Below are 18,164 nucleotides of genomic sequence, written 5' to 3' on the forward strand. Positions count from 1 at the left end.
AATCGATGAAGCGATATCACTCTTGGCACTTAAAAAATCTCACAGTAACGTAACTCCGAAAAAATTGTTGTAATAACTGAGCTTTTCTCTGATAAACAGATAAATATTTTTCCAATCAAATTGAGCCGGATTAATTTCAGTTGCTCTTTTTAGATCCGCGTTCAATAATTGTTTTGATTCCACAATTTAAATATTCTAGACAGCACGTTTGAGACATTCTTAACAGAATTAATCTCAGATGCTTGCAGCCTGAAAAGCGTCGAGTTTCCGTAATTTTTTTGACACAACACACAATTTTTATTATGCCATTATTTCTATTGGGTTAACGAATGGGGCAGCCTGGTGTCTTTATTGGATTGAATTATAAATATTTCAGTCGGCTTTCTAGGATAATCAAACAGTTCTTGAGTCAACATACTTCTTGCAACGGCGCAGGACGTCACGCGAGTTTTCTTTAGTAATTGATTGCTTGTGAACATTCTTGTGCTCGGAAATATTCTAATCAGCATCACTTATAGAAATTGTACACGGTTAATATTTAGGTGATGAAATCAGTCTGACTGCAGTAAAGGTGTTTTTTCGTGGTTCTGTTAAAATATTTTATCGATCTATACAAATATTATTCGCTGCAATTAAGTCTAATTGATGTTAGGTGACAATATTAAGTTGTACTATAAATCAATATTTCATTGATTAGATTAAATTCTTAGTCCGGAGCTTGAGACGAAATATTTTATTTAATCTATCTGCTATCTCCTAACTTTTTTGGCCAGCTATGAATTTGTCCAACATTGCTATTGAAGTAATAAAGGTTATCTAGCTATATATCTATCTAAGTGTATATCCATCTCTGTTACTATTTATATGCAGAAAGAATTCGCTCGTCATTTCATTGCTAGTATTCACTAGTTCTCAAAATTAACTGCCATGTATAATTCTTCGAGACAGATGCACCTGCGATGCTTGGAAAACCGCCCAAAGATTTTTGTCGTTCAAGGTGGATTAGAGGCCGAGAAATACGAGCTCATTGTCTATGTTGCGTGACGGTATTTAAACGAAGCTGTGAAAATCATGGCTTAGTGCCTAAGCTTAACAGAGCGAAAGCTTTGTAAAAAGCGACGTTTGAAATATGTCGTCCTGCAGAATAGCAAAGATCTTTTTAAATTTAGATGCAGCTATCCGATGCTGTGATGTATAATTCTGTTTACTCGTACGGTTAACCGAGCTTCAAATACCAGTCTTGCTATTCGCACGTAAAGTATATGCATCGCGTATCTAAGTTCGTCATTTTATCAGATAAGCAGTGAAAAAATTTGAAAATCTCATCTATACATATAGAACAAAGCGTCTTGTTTTCAGAAACGCTTAATGGTAAAGAATGTGAATAATCATCATCAAATATCAAACAATTGAAAAGTTAACCTAGTTTTTGAACTCGAATATATATATATATCTAATCATTTTCGAGAATAAACTACTTTCACTATACAATTTTACGTGTTCAAGACTTTAGGCGTCTTTCTGTTCTTTTCAAGAGTTCGCAATTACATATTTAGAATAATTCCAAACTCGAAAGTATCCAACACTCTCTAAAAAAAATCGTGAACAAAAATTCAGACCGTCGTTATTCCGCAAGAGTATTCTGACACGTCGACTATATAGATAAATAAAAAAAAACGTCTCAATCCCCGATGCAGATGGCAACTATAACTCATTGAATTTTCTGCATTCCGCCCACAAGGTGTCTAAAAATGCGACAGTACACCAGAGGTAGGTACATACCTACATATTTCACAATGTCATGCAGCGTTTGGTACGCGCAACGAAACAGAGTTCTAAAAATTCATCCGACCAAACGTACCTGCGGCAGCTGCGCTGGTGTAGGGATAAGCCTCGGCGAAGTTATACGATGTTCCGGGGTAAGATGCCGCGGAAGCTGCAGCCGCGGCCGCGTTTTGGTACTCATAGAACTGAGATGCTGCTGCAACCGCGGCCGCGTGGCTTAGCTGCGTTGCAGGAAGAGGTACCAGCCCTCCGGGTGCAGCGGCGGTCAGGTAAGGTGATTGGTAAACGTACCCAGGCGGGACTCTGCAACACAATGATAAATCCCGTTAAAATCCCACTGGGAACTATGGAATTTGCCGGTATTAGCGGAAGGCGGTAAGGTTCGAGTAAATGGGATTAGACGGCGGAAAGTACGGACTTCTTCATGGCTAAAAGGTACCTGGCGATGATCGAGGAGGGGCATGTATCCCGAACCCGAGGAGTTGCAGGCGAGAGTGAGAAGTTGTGTAACGAAGAGAGCGCAATAACGGTTCGGATGGTTGATACCGATGCAACTACGGTACATTCGTCCATTACTGTGTATGAAGAGAAACGAAAAATTTACTTTGGACAACGAAAGACTTTGTGCGTAGGCAAATTGAAGTATTCGCGGAGTAATTATGAGCGATATTGAGCGATTGATTGAACGACTGTTTTTAAATTTAGTCACATTAAGGAATACTTTCTATGAAATCGTGCGGAATCGAGTCGATTTCTGTAGGGAAACCTGTGGGTAACAATCCAGTACTGACTTGTAGGGATGTGCGGGTACCTGAAATTTCGGGTACTCGAACTCGGGTTCGGGTCGGGTTTGTAACCGGCCGCGTTTCTTTGGCAAACCCGAAATATTCGGGTAGTCCATAATTTTCGGGTACACGACCCAAAAGTAATTTATTTTACCCGACCCGAAGAATTTCTTCGTCGCTGACAACAGAGTACAAGACTTGTCATGATTCTAAAGTGAAACTAACGGACAGTCTAAAGTTGATTTCTCATGATTTCAGAATGATTTTAATCCACAATTTTTAGTCAAATTAAGTTATTCAAATTAGTGAATAAAGCGTGTAATAAACTCGTCTCACTCTCGCACTGTTCCGCAAGTTGTTCACGTGATGAAGAATTGTCGAAAAGGATGAAGCTAGAGATTTCCATGAATGTTCTATCGTACCAAGGACTCGACATTTCAACTACGAAATTTCGTCAAGTAAAGACGGACGAGTGAGTTTGTGCTTGAAACGAAAGCTCTGATTAATCAGTCGAGAAACGCGTAGTGTAACGTCTGTAAAAAGAAAAAACCGGATGGAAATGAGGCGTATGTTTGTTTTATGAAGAAAAAAAAAAGAGTAAAAAACTGACCGTTAATATGTACGCGTTTACACATTGTCGCGAATAATATTTGACTTGGCTTTGACTTCCGGCTTTTGAAATACACTGCTGCTGCTGCTACAGGTGTACGGTTCGAAAGCACAAAAATATACATAGTATAGATCAGGAAATAACAACAGCCAGGACCGACGACGAGTCACATCTGAGGCACTAATCTCGTGTCTACAAAACCCAAGCACGCAACACAAAAGACAATAAAAGTAGAATAAGTATTGAGGATATAATATTTTGGGAAATGACGGGAGCCTCCTGCGGCATCATTTGATTCTTGAGACCGCAGGATTTGCGTGGGTATATAAGGTGGTGTACATCGATATGATATATGATATTTTCATTTCATTTTACTTTACTTTACTTTACTTTACTTTCACACACACATGTATATATAAATATATATTTGTGTGATAAATATATATATATATACATATAAATATATATATATATCATTTTAAATACAAGCGAATAAATAATTTCACAAGCAATTTCAACGTTAATGTATAATAATAGGTGAGGCCTGAAACAGTTTGGTACACGCTTTGCAAGCTAATAATATCTCGAGGCATGAAGTCAGGGGCAGGGGGGGGGGGGTGTATGAAAAAACTTCTCGATACATAGACTTGCAAAGCTTGATTGGTACATACATATAATCCACAATATTGAGTATATGTGTATACGACAAGAATTAGAAGAAGTAATGAGACAAAAGTTTAAAAAAAAAAAAAGAAGAAAAAAAAACAACGAAACAAAATCGTTCAAAAATTAGAAGTAAACAACAACAAATCTGCAGTGTCGCCAAACACAGCAAACCAAAACGTGTATATGTATAAGTTATATATAGTATAACAATATTATATGTATCATATAATATAATGTATCTCTGCACACACGTCACACGATCAACTAACACCAACGTTAGTACCTAATATTTTGTTTAATGGTTCTCTAACCAGGAATTGTGTCCGGTTGACTTGACACGCTGCCTGCACCGCGGTTCCCACGGGAAACTCTTTCTTAATGTTCTGGAAATGATATTTGATACCGTTTATTTATACGGAACGCCGTATCGTCGTTATATAAATCCTAACTCCACGTAAATGCAATTCTGCAATCACTTCAATCAATTTCAAAAAAAAAAGAAACCAGAAAAAAAAACATTGACTTCGTTTGTAATTTTAATTATTTACAATATTATATACCTCGTATTAATAACTTATATAAGACGCGTCGAGAGAAATTTATGCTCGTAGTCACTTTACAGTTCGTAAACTATTTTCATTTTCCATCACATGGTCAAGGGTATTAAGTCACAACGAGTTTTGCAGCTGAAACCAGAAAATCTAGTAATTGCAACTATAGTCGCAACAAGATAATTATGCGTTTTCAACAATCTTTAAACGGTTATTGTAACGATACCTGTTTTACTAGAATTTTCTGACGACTAAGCAAGTGACATTTTTAAATGCACGGAAGTAAAATTTCCGATTATTCGGTTATACTTTTATGGTTAAAGAAGTGAGAAACCAGCTTTTGAATAAAACTTGTCATCAACATTTACAGTAGCAGTCAAGATTTCTATCAGGATAAGTAAATAAGTGGTCCACATGGAATTAAAGTCTCGTTTCGTTTCTTTTTTTTTTTTTTATTGCGAACGAACTTCAGTCAATTAGACGATCGAAAGCAATTGCCAGAGAGAAAAAGCTGTTTATTTGCATCGATCGTGCAGAGAATTTGCGAAATTGACTAACCATCGCAAGATTGTCCGAAGCTCTTCAAGATAAAACTAATCGCATAACGTTAATGTCTGAATTCAAATTAAAAGGTGACTGCAGATTGTATATTGTGCGGAAAATCGACGAGCAAGAAGTCTTTCGGAAATTTACGAAAGTTCCGTCAAGCCATGGAAGGCGAAAAAATGGAAAAGTGATGATATTCCCTTTTCCCGGACAGCCCTGAACTTTTCAACTAATCGATAATAGCCAGTGTCCAACGGCGGAAATCAATATGTCCTGCGGCCTCGAATGCTAACTAGTACCAGAGAATAAAGTACAGTGCAAAGTCCTATTTTCCTTGTGGGAAACGCAGGCGGCCTGACATGCCTGACGAGGATGACCATTTGTCAATTTCACCTGCCAACGGACCCCGGCCAATCAATTCCAACTTCTCAAGATACCTTCGTTCAAACGTCTCGCTTCTTCTTTGTTGTTCCGTACTCAATTTCTTCATTCATGATAAATTAATGCCTATCTTTCATATTAACGATCATGCAAACGACGAAACTTCTCCGTCCAATTTTTATGTTTTTCTTTCCTAGTTTCTTCTCTTTCTCCTCTAATGCGCAGAAACTAAATATTCATAGAGATTTCGGACACGCATCGAAGGTGATCGTTATTTGGAAAAATAAATCAGTGGATGACACATTTTGATAGTATTAATCATTGGACAGTAAACAAGAGATGACATTGCTTGGCTGCAGGATAACGATTTGGAGTGGAAAGTCATTTTTATGCAAGAGAATGGAATGAATGAGAAACAGTGTTCTTTCATAAAATGATAAAAAATTATGCGAGTATGTGTATAATTTTTCCTCCAGCAAAATAAAAAAGGATCACTGACTTGTGACTGAAGAAGAATGATGTCTCAATTCCGTTTGATCATTAGCTGAACGACAAAAATTCTCTGACTTAAGTCCGAACTTTTGGAAGAATTAGCCCGAATTGGGAATAAAATAAAAACTGTTACAGATGACAACTATACCCATGCAAGCAAAGTGCCGAAAAGTAAAGTTACGATAGAGTAAAATTCTTAAAAATATAGTTTCGACGGAGTAAAATTTCAGAAATTGAAATATACTCACAGAGCACAGTTTACGCAACGAGCGGGTGTGAAAAATGAGAAAAACCGAAAATCAGAATGACCAGGATTCCGAACATAGAAAAAATATCTAAAATCCAAAACAAAGATCAAAGCCATGAAATTTCACCAAGCCAGAAATTCATGGAACTGAAAATCTTCGATCGCTCAGAATTTCGATGTTTCAGATTTTTAAATTTTCTTATTTTCGCACTCTTGAAATTTTAACCTGTCGGATTTATGCCATTCCGGCATTTTGTCCTTTCGTAACTTTGATCGTCAGAGTCTGATTTGTCCACTTTAAGTTTCGCCCCAAAAAACAATCGAAATTCGAGGCTTTCGTAACTTTTAAAATTCGAAATTTCAACCCCACCCCCAATATGAAAATCGTGTTCCACTTCGACGATACGTATATTACAAGTAATTAATAATCTGGAACGACGGTTCTTATTTGCGATAAAAAAAAAGTAAATTTGGGATCGATTCCGGGACACGACAACGGACACGAGTATAAAGGGGGGACGAATTTAAAAGGCAAGAAACGTCTACCAGGGTAGTTTTCATCGGATTTATCTGTCCGGCGCATCTCTCGGCCTAGGATGCCTGCATTATGGATTGCTCGCGTGTCGCCAGCTCGAAGGCTTCCATGTCCGAGGACAGCGGCGGTTCCCCATTCGGCGCTGTTCGAAGGTATGTTACCCTCGGAACACTTTGCTCGCCTCCCCCGCACGTGAAAGCGGCTAATGCGTTCATGGCTAATAACGTAATGTGCCATATAACGGCATTATCGCCCTGGCTCCGATGCCCCTCCGCGGGTTGAATTACGTCGCTACATCAAGTGACAACGTTATCCGCAAACGCTGTGCGTGCGCCAGGATCTGCGCGAAACTACGCGAAAAGTGTTGGTGCACTGAGAGAAATTTTCAGTTCCGGTTACCGCTCGGTCCTTAACTATTTTCGTTTTTTACCACAATCGGAAAATGAAAATTAGTTTTCTAGCTGTTACCGGAAAGTCTGCTATCCGTTACTGTTCTTTCTCGTTACGATCACTGTTACTATACTTTCTTGTAACTATTGCGAAAATTTAACGCTTGGGCAACGATAAATTGACCTTAAAGTCTTACTTGACTAAAAAAGTCGAGTATACCTCACAAACTGATTTTGCGTTGCAATTACCAAAATAGGATCTACGATAGCGCAAAATGGTTACGCGCACCTCGTTTTTCGTAATTCCAACACTATTCAAACAGTTTCTTTCAACGATACCTGTTTTACTGAATTTTTCTAGTTACTATAACAAATGAAATTTTTCTCAGTGTACGTACACCTACAATAGTCAAACCGTAAGATAGATTTTCAATTCTCTGTTATACTTCAAAAATCGAACGCACTTATTTAGCAGGATGCTTCGCTTGGGAGAAACGCTTCGGTCTTTTTCTTTTATCTTGAAACATGAAGAACTTCCCGTAGTGCATATCAAAAAAAAAAAAAAAATTTAGAACTTTGAGATATAACTTTTCCCTTTTCTATTTCCATTTACTCAACATCGATGTAACTCGATTTTGGTAAAACCTCTTACGATTAGAAGAATTATTAATTAGAAACGTATGAACACTTGATTCTTCGGCAAGTTTCCGAACCTTGTGCATGAATTCGCGCAGCGGGGTTAGTTTCCTAGGATGTATGATTCAGAATTCAAACAGACAGGTGAACAACGATCAGCTACCAAAGAGTAGTTGCAATCAATTTGGGAAAGTGCCCCATCGATGCGAAGCTTGAATTTCCATCGATCAAACGCGGTAAACGATGCATACTTATATTATACTTACATGACCATTCACATCAGTGCTTTCGGAACCCCAGCAGTTCACTTCGTATTGGTATTAAGGCGATTTATGGGGCTGAATTATCCTAATGGAAGGTGTCGTCGATTAATTCGCGATTAGCACTACCTCCTCTAATCTTCGTCTAGCAATGTTTTTTTTTTTCCTTTACTTTTTACGCGGGTATAAAGTAGCGTATTTAGAAAATGATTGGGTTCATTTCTTTTATTTTCGTTAAGAAATATAAGCAATTGAATTTCGTCGTATTCGTATATATGTACCTAATTTTCGATAAAAACGCTTAGTTATCTTAATCCCCGCAGTCTTGGTGATAACGAAGGTGAAGGGCCGCGTGCTACGAGCTTTGCAGGCATTTCCGTGTCGGATCCGACCAACTTCCTCAACGACTTCCGACGCAAAGTGGTCGCTGCTCGGATAAGGATCTCTCGACTTGCCGCCGCTTCGCGTCGTACATAAGCGACCTGCACCCTCCTCCAAGTTCGACCACCCTTCCGCCCTCCGCGAACTCACCCCAGCGGCTTTCATGCTTGTTTCACAGACACGCGACCGCCGTCACATGTGTGCCACGTTACAATATCACCTATACCTCCGGGCGAAGGGCTATAACAGGTGAGGGGGAGAGCGAACGCGTTGGCCAGCGGCAGGTGCTTAGGGCTGGCTAACAATCGTTGGATAGATCGCGTGATTAGGGGTGAATGTCGTACGAAGGGTGCAGAATTCATGCCTCGTGGGGAGAGTACTGCCTCTGAGTTAGTTTGTTCCTCAACGAGTAGAGCTGTAATTTATTTAATCCCACCGCAACGTGATTATCCCGATGTCGCGGATTCTAATTGCAAGTAGGTAGGTAGGTAGATACGTATACATATACTCATAACGTGCATCGTAGGTTGGAACATGCAGCGGTACTGCAGTGTGATGCGTTGTGTGTCTGTTCCTAAATCGCGTCGATATTTATATATTTTTAATTTGGTTTTGTCATTGGGATTTTTATTTGGGAACAAATGAGACACGCCTGATTGTATGCGTTAGCTGCAAAACATGATTTTGATGGAAACTGGACTCTCTAGCGTGATCAATTTTGTCGAGCTTTTAATCGAGGGAAAAATTTACAAATCGTTTGGCAAATGTTTGCGAAAAGATAAATTGCGATGTCGATTTATTTTTACACTCTAAGGCAGATAAATTTCTCGAAATTTTAGCTTTTACCGAACGAATCTTAAACTCTTTGCGAAGATAGAGAAAAAAGTATTCGGAGACAAAAATCTATCGGAAATTGCAGAATTACAATTTCTTCTACAAAACATCGAACTGTATCCACCATGTCGTGGGAAAATTATGATTTCCGCTTTTAAAACTTCTTCAAATTCGTATAATGACGCATCTCTTAAACAAAGACAATTGCAACGCAGACCTCCACGAGTTCGAAAGATGTGCAATCGAGAGATCGATGCGATACGTATATTTGCCCGAGGGTTATTTGCTCACGGTTTTAGATATAACCCTCAGGCATCGTAAAGCGCTGCGATTGCAAGTGGAAACATACGCGGCACATATTAATCAGAGATGCATTGTACGAAGAATTTCCTAACGTGCGGGTAAAGAGACTTTGATATGCGAAGAGACACGGCACTGTTTTAATGTAAATTATTCCATCTGTGCATAATCCTTGAAGCATTGTACCGCAGGATTTGTATTGGGTATAAATTTTCTGCGCCAGCTGTTTGCACGCGCTTCTATGTTTACCTATAATAGCATGAAACCCTCTTTTCTTTCTTTACATCTTCCTTTTTGTCTCTCATTTTTTTCGCTTACTAATTCCAACGCAAGAATGGTCGACGATAAAATAATAATGACAATGATAGTGACAGCGATGGTACAATTTTGAAATATTCAAATTGGAACGTCAAGCATTTGAAAAAAAAAAAAAAAACTATTTCGTACGTTGAATGAGTTGCGAAGTGGATTCGAGAAATTAACAAAAAAAACCCGGAAAGGAGATGATTTATTCGCTTCTTAATTTACACAAATCCAACATCTTTTGGTTGGCAAAAAAAAAAAAAAAATGGTCTCTCTTCGAATCCGGTTTTAATTCGGCTGTTTTTCGAGAGAATCCAGAATTGAAATGTAATCCGGTAAGAGCAACAAGTCAAGAATTGTTATCGAGGAGCTTTTAGCTCTCGGCGAGAATTATTTCCACGCCTCGTGACGCGGGGTGCGCGAAATGAGCTTCGCGACGAAGCCGAGAAACGGAGGCGCCGGCGCAGCCGGATAATCCAATCGGATCATCCGCCAATCCACTCAAAGTTTTACCGGCCAATGATGGCCTAGGGGTGGCTCCAACTCGCGAATCCAATTTCCACCGCAATTCGAGTGCGCAACAGCTGCGCAAGCCGGCGATACCGAAAATCATTCGCTGCGAACGCAGCTATTAAATGTATGCATGTACCTGCCTACAATTCGAGCACCTGCAGAGTATCCGCGTGATTAGTGGAAATTGCTTCGCGGTTATCCGCGGGAATAAAATTTCGGAATATGGAACCGCAGCAAAAATCAAATCCGCCCGATGTTCAAACATGTAATAGCGATTGTTAAGAAATCGCTCGAAGATCGCTTGAAATCGTTGAAATTGCTCGAACTCATTCGGAACCCAAACACAAATCACTTCGTTATCGATCTAAAATTGCTTGAAATCGCGTGAGATGGCTTAAAGTTGTTTGAAAATCACGGTTAAAGTTGCTCGAAATCACCGAATATCCTAGAGATTGAAATTATTTGAAATCGAGCAAAATTATTGGGATTCCCGTTTTGTTGAATCAAAGAAACAGTTCGCAAGTCCTTTCTTCTTGGGCTCTTTCTGATGGAAGAAAACATGAGACTTACACCTGAGGGAGCATTCGTTCGGAAATCGAATGAATAATTTAAATCCATTGACATTGATTTTGAGTCACTTCCCAATTGGATGAAACCACAATCACAAATCACTGGAAATCGTCTAGAATGATGAGAAATAATTTCAAATGCAGGAAAATCAACGAAAGCACACGATAAGATCAGCGGAATGAACGAATTGAAGCCACTTGGCGTCTACCGCAAGACTTCCAAAAATTTCCAAGGTTTTGAACGCTCGTTATTTCAAAGATTGTTACACCCAGCTATCCAAGTTCCTTTGAATAGAAATTTGTTTACCATCACGACTGTTAAACTTGTGACTTCCTTGAGAAATGTATAAAATGGTAATTAAAATTACGTCCCTGCTCAATGGATTCCTTTTTTCAAACAAATTAGGATCTTTCGTAAAAGATAACGACGCGTATTGACACGGGCGTCACACGGTTCGAGGGAAACTCTAAACGTGGCATGAGATTCGGAGAGCGAGAAATCAAACTTGACGAAAGGCACGTGTCGTCCGTTAATTACCCGCAACACTATTTACGTACCCGCATCGTTAGAAACTTTACAGGGACATTAGACGTCGCGGAAAAGGCGAGGCGAACGAACGAGTAACGCGGAGACGTTGCGCGACCCAAAAACGGAGGTGATAACAGACGAGACTGACCGTCGTGCGGCATCGCATCATCTCCGTTTCCGGATCATCTTATTGATCGGCTGAGAAAAACGTCCCTGCTTTTCGAAGCAGCGAAAAGTGGAGAGTATGATTTTCAGAGAATTTGGTTGCACCTTTTCCACTCGCATCATATCCCTGCAATTGAAATTTATTGTTTATAAATATCATGTACTTATAAAAATATTTATGATCAAATTATTCTTCTCCAAAATGCTATGACTTGAAACGGTCAAAATTCATGAAACTTTTCTTTTCAACGATTTTTTGTCATTTTCAGATGTAAGTTGTTTTTTTTTTCTTTCACCCACAGACTGTCTTACAGGATTTCAGAATTCGCGAGACTTTGATAATCCGTTATCACTCGTTGTATTTCACAGTTGAAGAAAAAAAAATATATGCAGACTCTTCCGACATTTCGAAACGATACTTTTTTAACTGTCATTACCTGCACCCTGCACGATAAGATAGGAGCAAAAGGACTTTTTTCACATTCCCTATACTTGACGAAAATTTTGCCAATTGAAAACTGGTATTTAACAGGGATTCCTAGGAATACTTGTAAAAAGTATTTCGCGGACTGTTCGATTATTCGAAGAAGCTTTTCAAGCAGCGCACATCAGTAGAAAAGACACGAAGTGAATCGGACAAAGTCTCACAGTTTCATTATTTGCTCCACCCAAGCTTTCGCAGTATTTTTCCGTCATTCTGACCTGCTGATATTGAAGCGTAAGTAACCTAACCTGACCTAATCTAACAAAAATAAACGGCGGCCAGTTGCCATAGAATTTTGCTATTTTATACCGAGAGTTTTCTTAGAGTACGTCAACAGCGTGACGTCACAGCTGCCTCAGCTCAGGAAATTGCATAAAACACAAAAGCCATTATCAAGGCAAAACGAGATGAAAATATTGATAATAAAAATTAGTTTCATCTGACCTTCTCCGCGAAACTAAATTCTCTTCTCGAAATTTGTATTTTTTATTGTTAACAGAGAATTCCGGTAAAACTGTTATCATTACAATAACTGTGTAAGTATTGTCGAAATTACAAGTAACTATTACTAGTATTATTTTTCCTGTCAATACTATATTTCCTCGCTACTGTAACCTCCGATCTACCTTCTTTAGTTTACTATACTTTTTCAATCGATTAAGACCTCACCATCAATCGGTTGTTGCACCTTTGTCCGTTACACCTACAAAACTCGTGCATACGAACCTACGTTGAACCTGCACTGAGAAATGCATATTTTTTGGCTACGGTAAGATAGAAAAAAAGAATAAAAACCAAGTGTATAATACAGTAACTGCGAGTTGCACAAGTAGAAAACTAACTCGGACGCATATACCCTGCATATGCAATTTATGTAATAATTAATTGCGATCCAGCCGCGAGTGGTCGAATGTGCTTTAATTAAATATACTTTACGCGAGGACAGGTGTGGGAGATGACGCGATATCGCGGAGATGCTTAGGAGAGCAAAAAAGATGAAAACAGAGAGAGAGAGAGAGAGAGAGAGAGAGAGAGAGCGGAAATAGGCTAAGCCTAAGTAAGAAATGCCTCGTGGCGCGGTCCTAAATCTTAGTTAGTCTCGGAGTTCGACGTCGGCGGCTGAGAGAAGGAAGAACACGCCGAGGGTTTGACACGGAGGACACAGGTGGATCTAAATAAAGATTGGACCGCTGCCAACCAAAATGGCCGCCTTCGACGCAGGGCGTCGCGTCGCCCTCGTAGTTGCGACACCGCCGTTCGTTTCAACTAACCGATGGAATCGGGCTGCAAACGTCTGCAGCAGCCGGCGGCAAACGGGGAACACCGCGGTGTTGGATTTCATTGCCTCGCCTTGCCTTGCCGGGAAAATTCAGGAAGCCGAGAATCACGGCTTTCCGCGTAATTAAGACGCGCGGCGGGCAATGATTTAGGACATGCAAACATTTACTCGCCTCCGCGTCAACGATTAACTTCCAATCCCGCGAAAAGAAGAATAATAAATATCGTTCCTCCTCTATTATATATCTATACATATATGTATATATGTATGTATCTCCTATTCCTGCATCTCCGATTTTTCATCGCATCGTTGTCAACGACTCTGCCGGAAAGAAGGAAAAAACAAAAACCGCGGTTTATGGATTCTAAATTTTTCTGCCTTCTCGAAAACATTTCGAAAGGTAATCCGAATTGATGAAGATAGCATCGATTTTTCTACAATTTTTGTGGTAGATGTTTTTCAAAGTTTCATCAGCCCAAAAAAATTGAAACCCAAAACCTAGAGTTTCTTCGATCTGTTCGGCTAGAAAAAATATTACCATTAACTTTAGCAAAACACGTCACTTATAAGATTTACAAAATAAGACTATAATAACGTACATTGCTAATACAAAAAGCTAAATTGGTAAAATAAGAAGCTTATTCCATTTCTAAAAATGATTCAAGATTGTCGAAAAAAAAAAAAATACAATCGAAAAACTACTGCAGGTAGATGCTCAATACAAATTTTGAAAACTCGTGGCGATGTGTCGTAAAAATTTCTGCGCAATGTAATGTTCATCGTGATAAGTTTTCACAATCTGGCACGACAATTCCAAAACTATAATATTCATATACCTTAGATTGTCGTAACGATCACGCGTGTTTTTATGAAACTGATCACTTTTCGTACATCAGAAATCACGCAACGCGTACACCAAAGTTTGTAAAAGATAACGTACTCGTAAAATTATTCTCTCCAATAAAATTTGACAGCAAGAAAACTGATCGGGCATTCTCCGATTTTCAACATTATACATAAAAAACCGATGATAAATTTACGTGGCGTTCACACTTCGCACAAATGATCGACAATCTATTTCCATTTTTCCCAGATTGATGTAAAAGGAAAAAAAAAAGAAAAAAAAACCGAATTGGCGAAACACTTGACGGACCAAGTTCGCGTGATTTCCGGTTAAAAAACGATTACACAAGAGGTGAAAATATCCTCCCCAGGTTCGTCTTTGAAATATGATGGGACTTTGCATGGGGTCCGCGTTGGGAGTGAATAAAAAATTCAGTCCGGGGGGTTTGAACTGCAGTGCAACGATCAAGAGTCGCAGCTGATCGTCCGTCGCCTTCTTAAACTTCATTAAAACGTTCCTCGTTTTAATTTCCCTGCATCGTCCGATAAATAAAAGCTCCTTTTTCTTTAGATTTCTTTCCGTTTTTTTTTTTTTCTCATCCTCTCGTTTTGCTTTCTTCGATTTTTCGACTCCGTATTACAGCGTGCTCTTCGTGCCGCGTGTTATTGAAACCACCAATTACAACACCAAAAATACAACACCAATACAGCGACACCAAGTGTAGTGTAAGCCTTCACCACACGCACAAGGTTATTGTTTGTTAGAGAGCCCTGATAACCCTATACAAGAATAAAGTGTTTCATCCTATTTTTAAATCGTGGGTGAAGTTCTTTCCTTTTCTTCTTCGTGCATTTTGTTTTTTCCATTCATTTGTCTTCGAGTTTCATCGCAGTTTTATCGTATTATAATATTATTATTATTATTATTACCTTTATTATTATTACCATTGTTATTACTATCGTTATTTTATTAATACTCTTATTTTTATTTTCATTTTGTCTTTCTCTCTCTCTCTCTCTCTCTCTCTCTCTCTGTCATTCTCCATCGCTCTCCGTGTTTTTCACCCGTTTCCATCTCCAAACGGCATTTATAATCGAGATATGCGCAAAGCGTGAAAACAAGAGGGAGAAAGAGAGGGGGTGATGTTAAAATTAAAAAAAGAGGAAACCCCCCCCCCCCCCCCCCCCAGTATTTGCGTCGGCGTTGAAACGCGCCGCGAGAAAAGAAAACAAGTATATATATATACCTATGTATATTGTATACCTACACACACACGTCGGCTTTTAAGTGTCCTCGATTTTTACAGCCGAGAAACTGTCTCTCGTATTATGACTTTGCTCTATAATACGTACGTCAACGTTTTCACGCACATATGTGCAATATTGTATGAGTGCGTATACCTGTATCGGCGACTGTGTCTAGAAATTTTCAAAATTTGGAGCAACGTAATAATAGTAATAACAATAATAGTAGTAATAATTTTTCACCAGTTTCCGTGTCGTCTAAAAACAACCAAACTCGTCGCACAGATTGTGTATGAATATAGTTATATATACATAAATAAATCACGAAGAGCGGACAGAAAAATATCAGCAGTTGGTACTAGATTTATTTTTTTTATGTTATGTCGAGCCCGTTTCTTTATTTCTCTCTTTTTTTCATTTGAATAATTCGTTTCTCAATTTTCTCGCTCGTTGCTGTACATTTTTTGCGTTACCACATTCGTCATTTATCGATATTTATAGTATTGTCAACTTCTTTGGTAATGCAAAAGCAGGACAATGGAAATAACGAATTTTTTTTTTTTTTTTTTTCTTTCACATTTCGGAAACGGTTCATCCTGCAGCAAAAGTTAACCACCCCGAAATTTACTGTGTTGTAAACACATACGTGCGTATACATATGCGATCGATATTGTTGCCCTATGGCGAGACAATGAAGAATTAATGCATGCTATATTCGTGCGGGCAATTATGCTCGGGTTTCCCTAAAACCCGGTAATAAAAATTCGAACTTTTTCACGAATATCAGGACAATTTATATATATATATATATAACAGACCAACGATATCGTTGACAGATATCGATGAATTTTACTTCTCATATCGTTGGTCAAAAATTTTATTGTCAATTATTTCTATTATTAATGGGATAATTTTTTCACCTACTTTTCGTCACTATTTTATCGATTTTTTTGGTCCAATGCGTATAATTACTGTCGGTTCGATTCGGACGATCAATTATCGATCTTAGTTAGTGCATGTAATGAAAACGACAATAATAATAATAACAACAACAATGATAATAATAATAATAATATAACATAACGTAACACGAGGCGTCAGATTATGCGTGATGGAAAAACCACAGCGCGTTTTCAAGAGTGACCAAAACCACCACTGCACATCACTTCGTCGAGTGATACCCGCCACCAGCAAACAAATATAAAGATTCATTTACTTACTCGTTTATAACTACTCTTGAAACACACTCCTTAACAAAGAGGCAAAAGAGATTTCAATGTAAAAATTAAGAATCAAAGTACGTATATATATGAATAGAAACGAATTTAACAGGGACAAAGAGAAAGACAACGGTAGAAGATACGCGTAAGTAAATTATTTTAATATATATTGGAAAGAGTCGAATTATTGTAATGGATTGGAACGTAAATTTCTGATGCGATGGAAAACGTATACAAAGTTTCGAAAATACTGAGAGATAGAGAAAAAAAGAATTGCAAAATATTTTCACGTATACATCCGCGTTTAGAACGCGATCTGTGTAAATAACATAACACAATACGTTATATTGATTGATGATTAATAGTTAATAATAATAATACTAACGATAATCGTTGTCGTTAAGTCTCTGCGAGTGATTGTTACATCATATTATATTACAAAAATATATAATATATACGTGTACGTATATATATATATATATATTCTTGTATTGATATTATATGTAATTATATACGAGTGAAAGTATAATCAAAGTTCAAAAAAAGAGAATAATTAAAAGAAAAAAAAAAAAAAAACACAGATTATATAAAAAAAAAAAAAAAAAAAACAATAAAAAAAGAAAAGAAAAAGGAAAGACATTAACAAACAATTCCAATCTTCAACAACCGCAATCATATCATCACTGTCAAGAAAAAAAACACAACCAAATTGATCTTGGATTATTATAATATAAGATCGATATTGATAATTCGTACTCATGGTTCGGTTTTTTTTTGCTCTTTCATATCACTGTCACTGCTCGAATTCTCAGTCTCTCTCCTTCTAATCCTTAAGGATAAGGACGCCGATTTCGGCCGTTTACGAGTGTGTAACCCCTGCATTCATGATTAGCAACTTCGGACTGCAGCGTCTCCCATTTAGTGGCGCGCGTGCAGTCGAGGGGCTGAAACGTCATTTACATCTGCGGTTATGCTGGCTTACTCAATATGGTAAGGATTGTTATTAGTGCGAACTTTCGAGAATAGGACAACATACATATTCTCACTCGTGTAGCCTCATTTTTCCAATTTTCGAAAATATCTGAGTGATTTTTCACTGCGTGGGATCGGCCGGGAAAAAGAGAATATATTTTTTTTATTATTTTCTTTAGTCAAAAAACAAGGACACGTTTCCTTGTTCTCGGTCTTTTCAATTGTGTAAAATAATGATACCAAGTTTTTTTTTTTTCTTTCACCCTCACCTCGTAACATCTCTACGGAATTATACCACGTCTAAACGATTGTTCAGCTCAGGTCGAAGAGCCTGGAATTTCTCAATATTTTTTTATCGACAGATCCTTTCGCTCTGCAGAGTTTAACGTGAATTTTTGATATTTATCAAATGTAGCGGGGATTCGTAACAGCCATTCGTAGACACTCGTATTTTCAGCCTGGACCGCAGGACTAATCAGGAATAGGATACACGAGGACGGACTGAATAAGGAAATTTGATATATCTGTCAGAGTGTATCGGATGTTCAAGTTTAACACTTTTTTGTACCAGCATTTATTTAAATCAAAATATACGAACAAGTTCGGAAGATGAATTGACAGATTAACGAAATTGCTAAGAAAAA

At 38.2% G+C, this 18,164-nt stretch overlaps 1 protein-coding gene across 4 annotated transcripts in view; it reads right to left on the reverse strand.

Annotated features, from left to right (window-relative positions):
• LOC107221882 (RNA-binding protein 24) overlaps positions 1 to 18,164 on the reverse strand; it is a 35,147-nt gene that overhangs the window by 1,089 nt on the left and 15,894 nt on the right. For all 4 annotated transcript variants that reach the window (XM_046736912.1, XM_046736910.1, XM_046736911.1 and 1 more), the window contains one exon: positions 1,862 to 2,088. In XM_046736912.1, coding sequence (XP_046592868.1) covers positions 1,862 to 2,088 — 227 coding nt within the window. The remainder of the gene's footprint in view (positions 1 to 1,861; positions 2,089 to 18,164) is intronic.

This window comes from Neodiprion lecontei, chromosome 4, assembly GCF_021901455.1.
Source record: "Neodiprion lecontei isolate iyNeoLeco1 chromosome 4, iyNeoLeco1.1, whole genome shotgun sequence".
NCBI classification, from domain to species: Eukaryota; Metazoa; Arthropoda; class Insecta; order Hymenoptera; family Diprionidae; genus Neodiprion; species Neodiprion lecontei.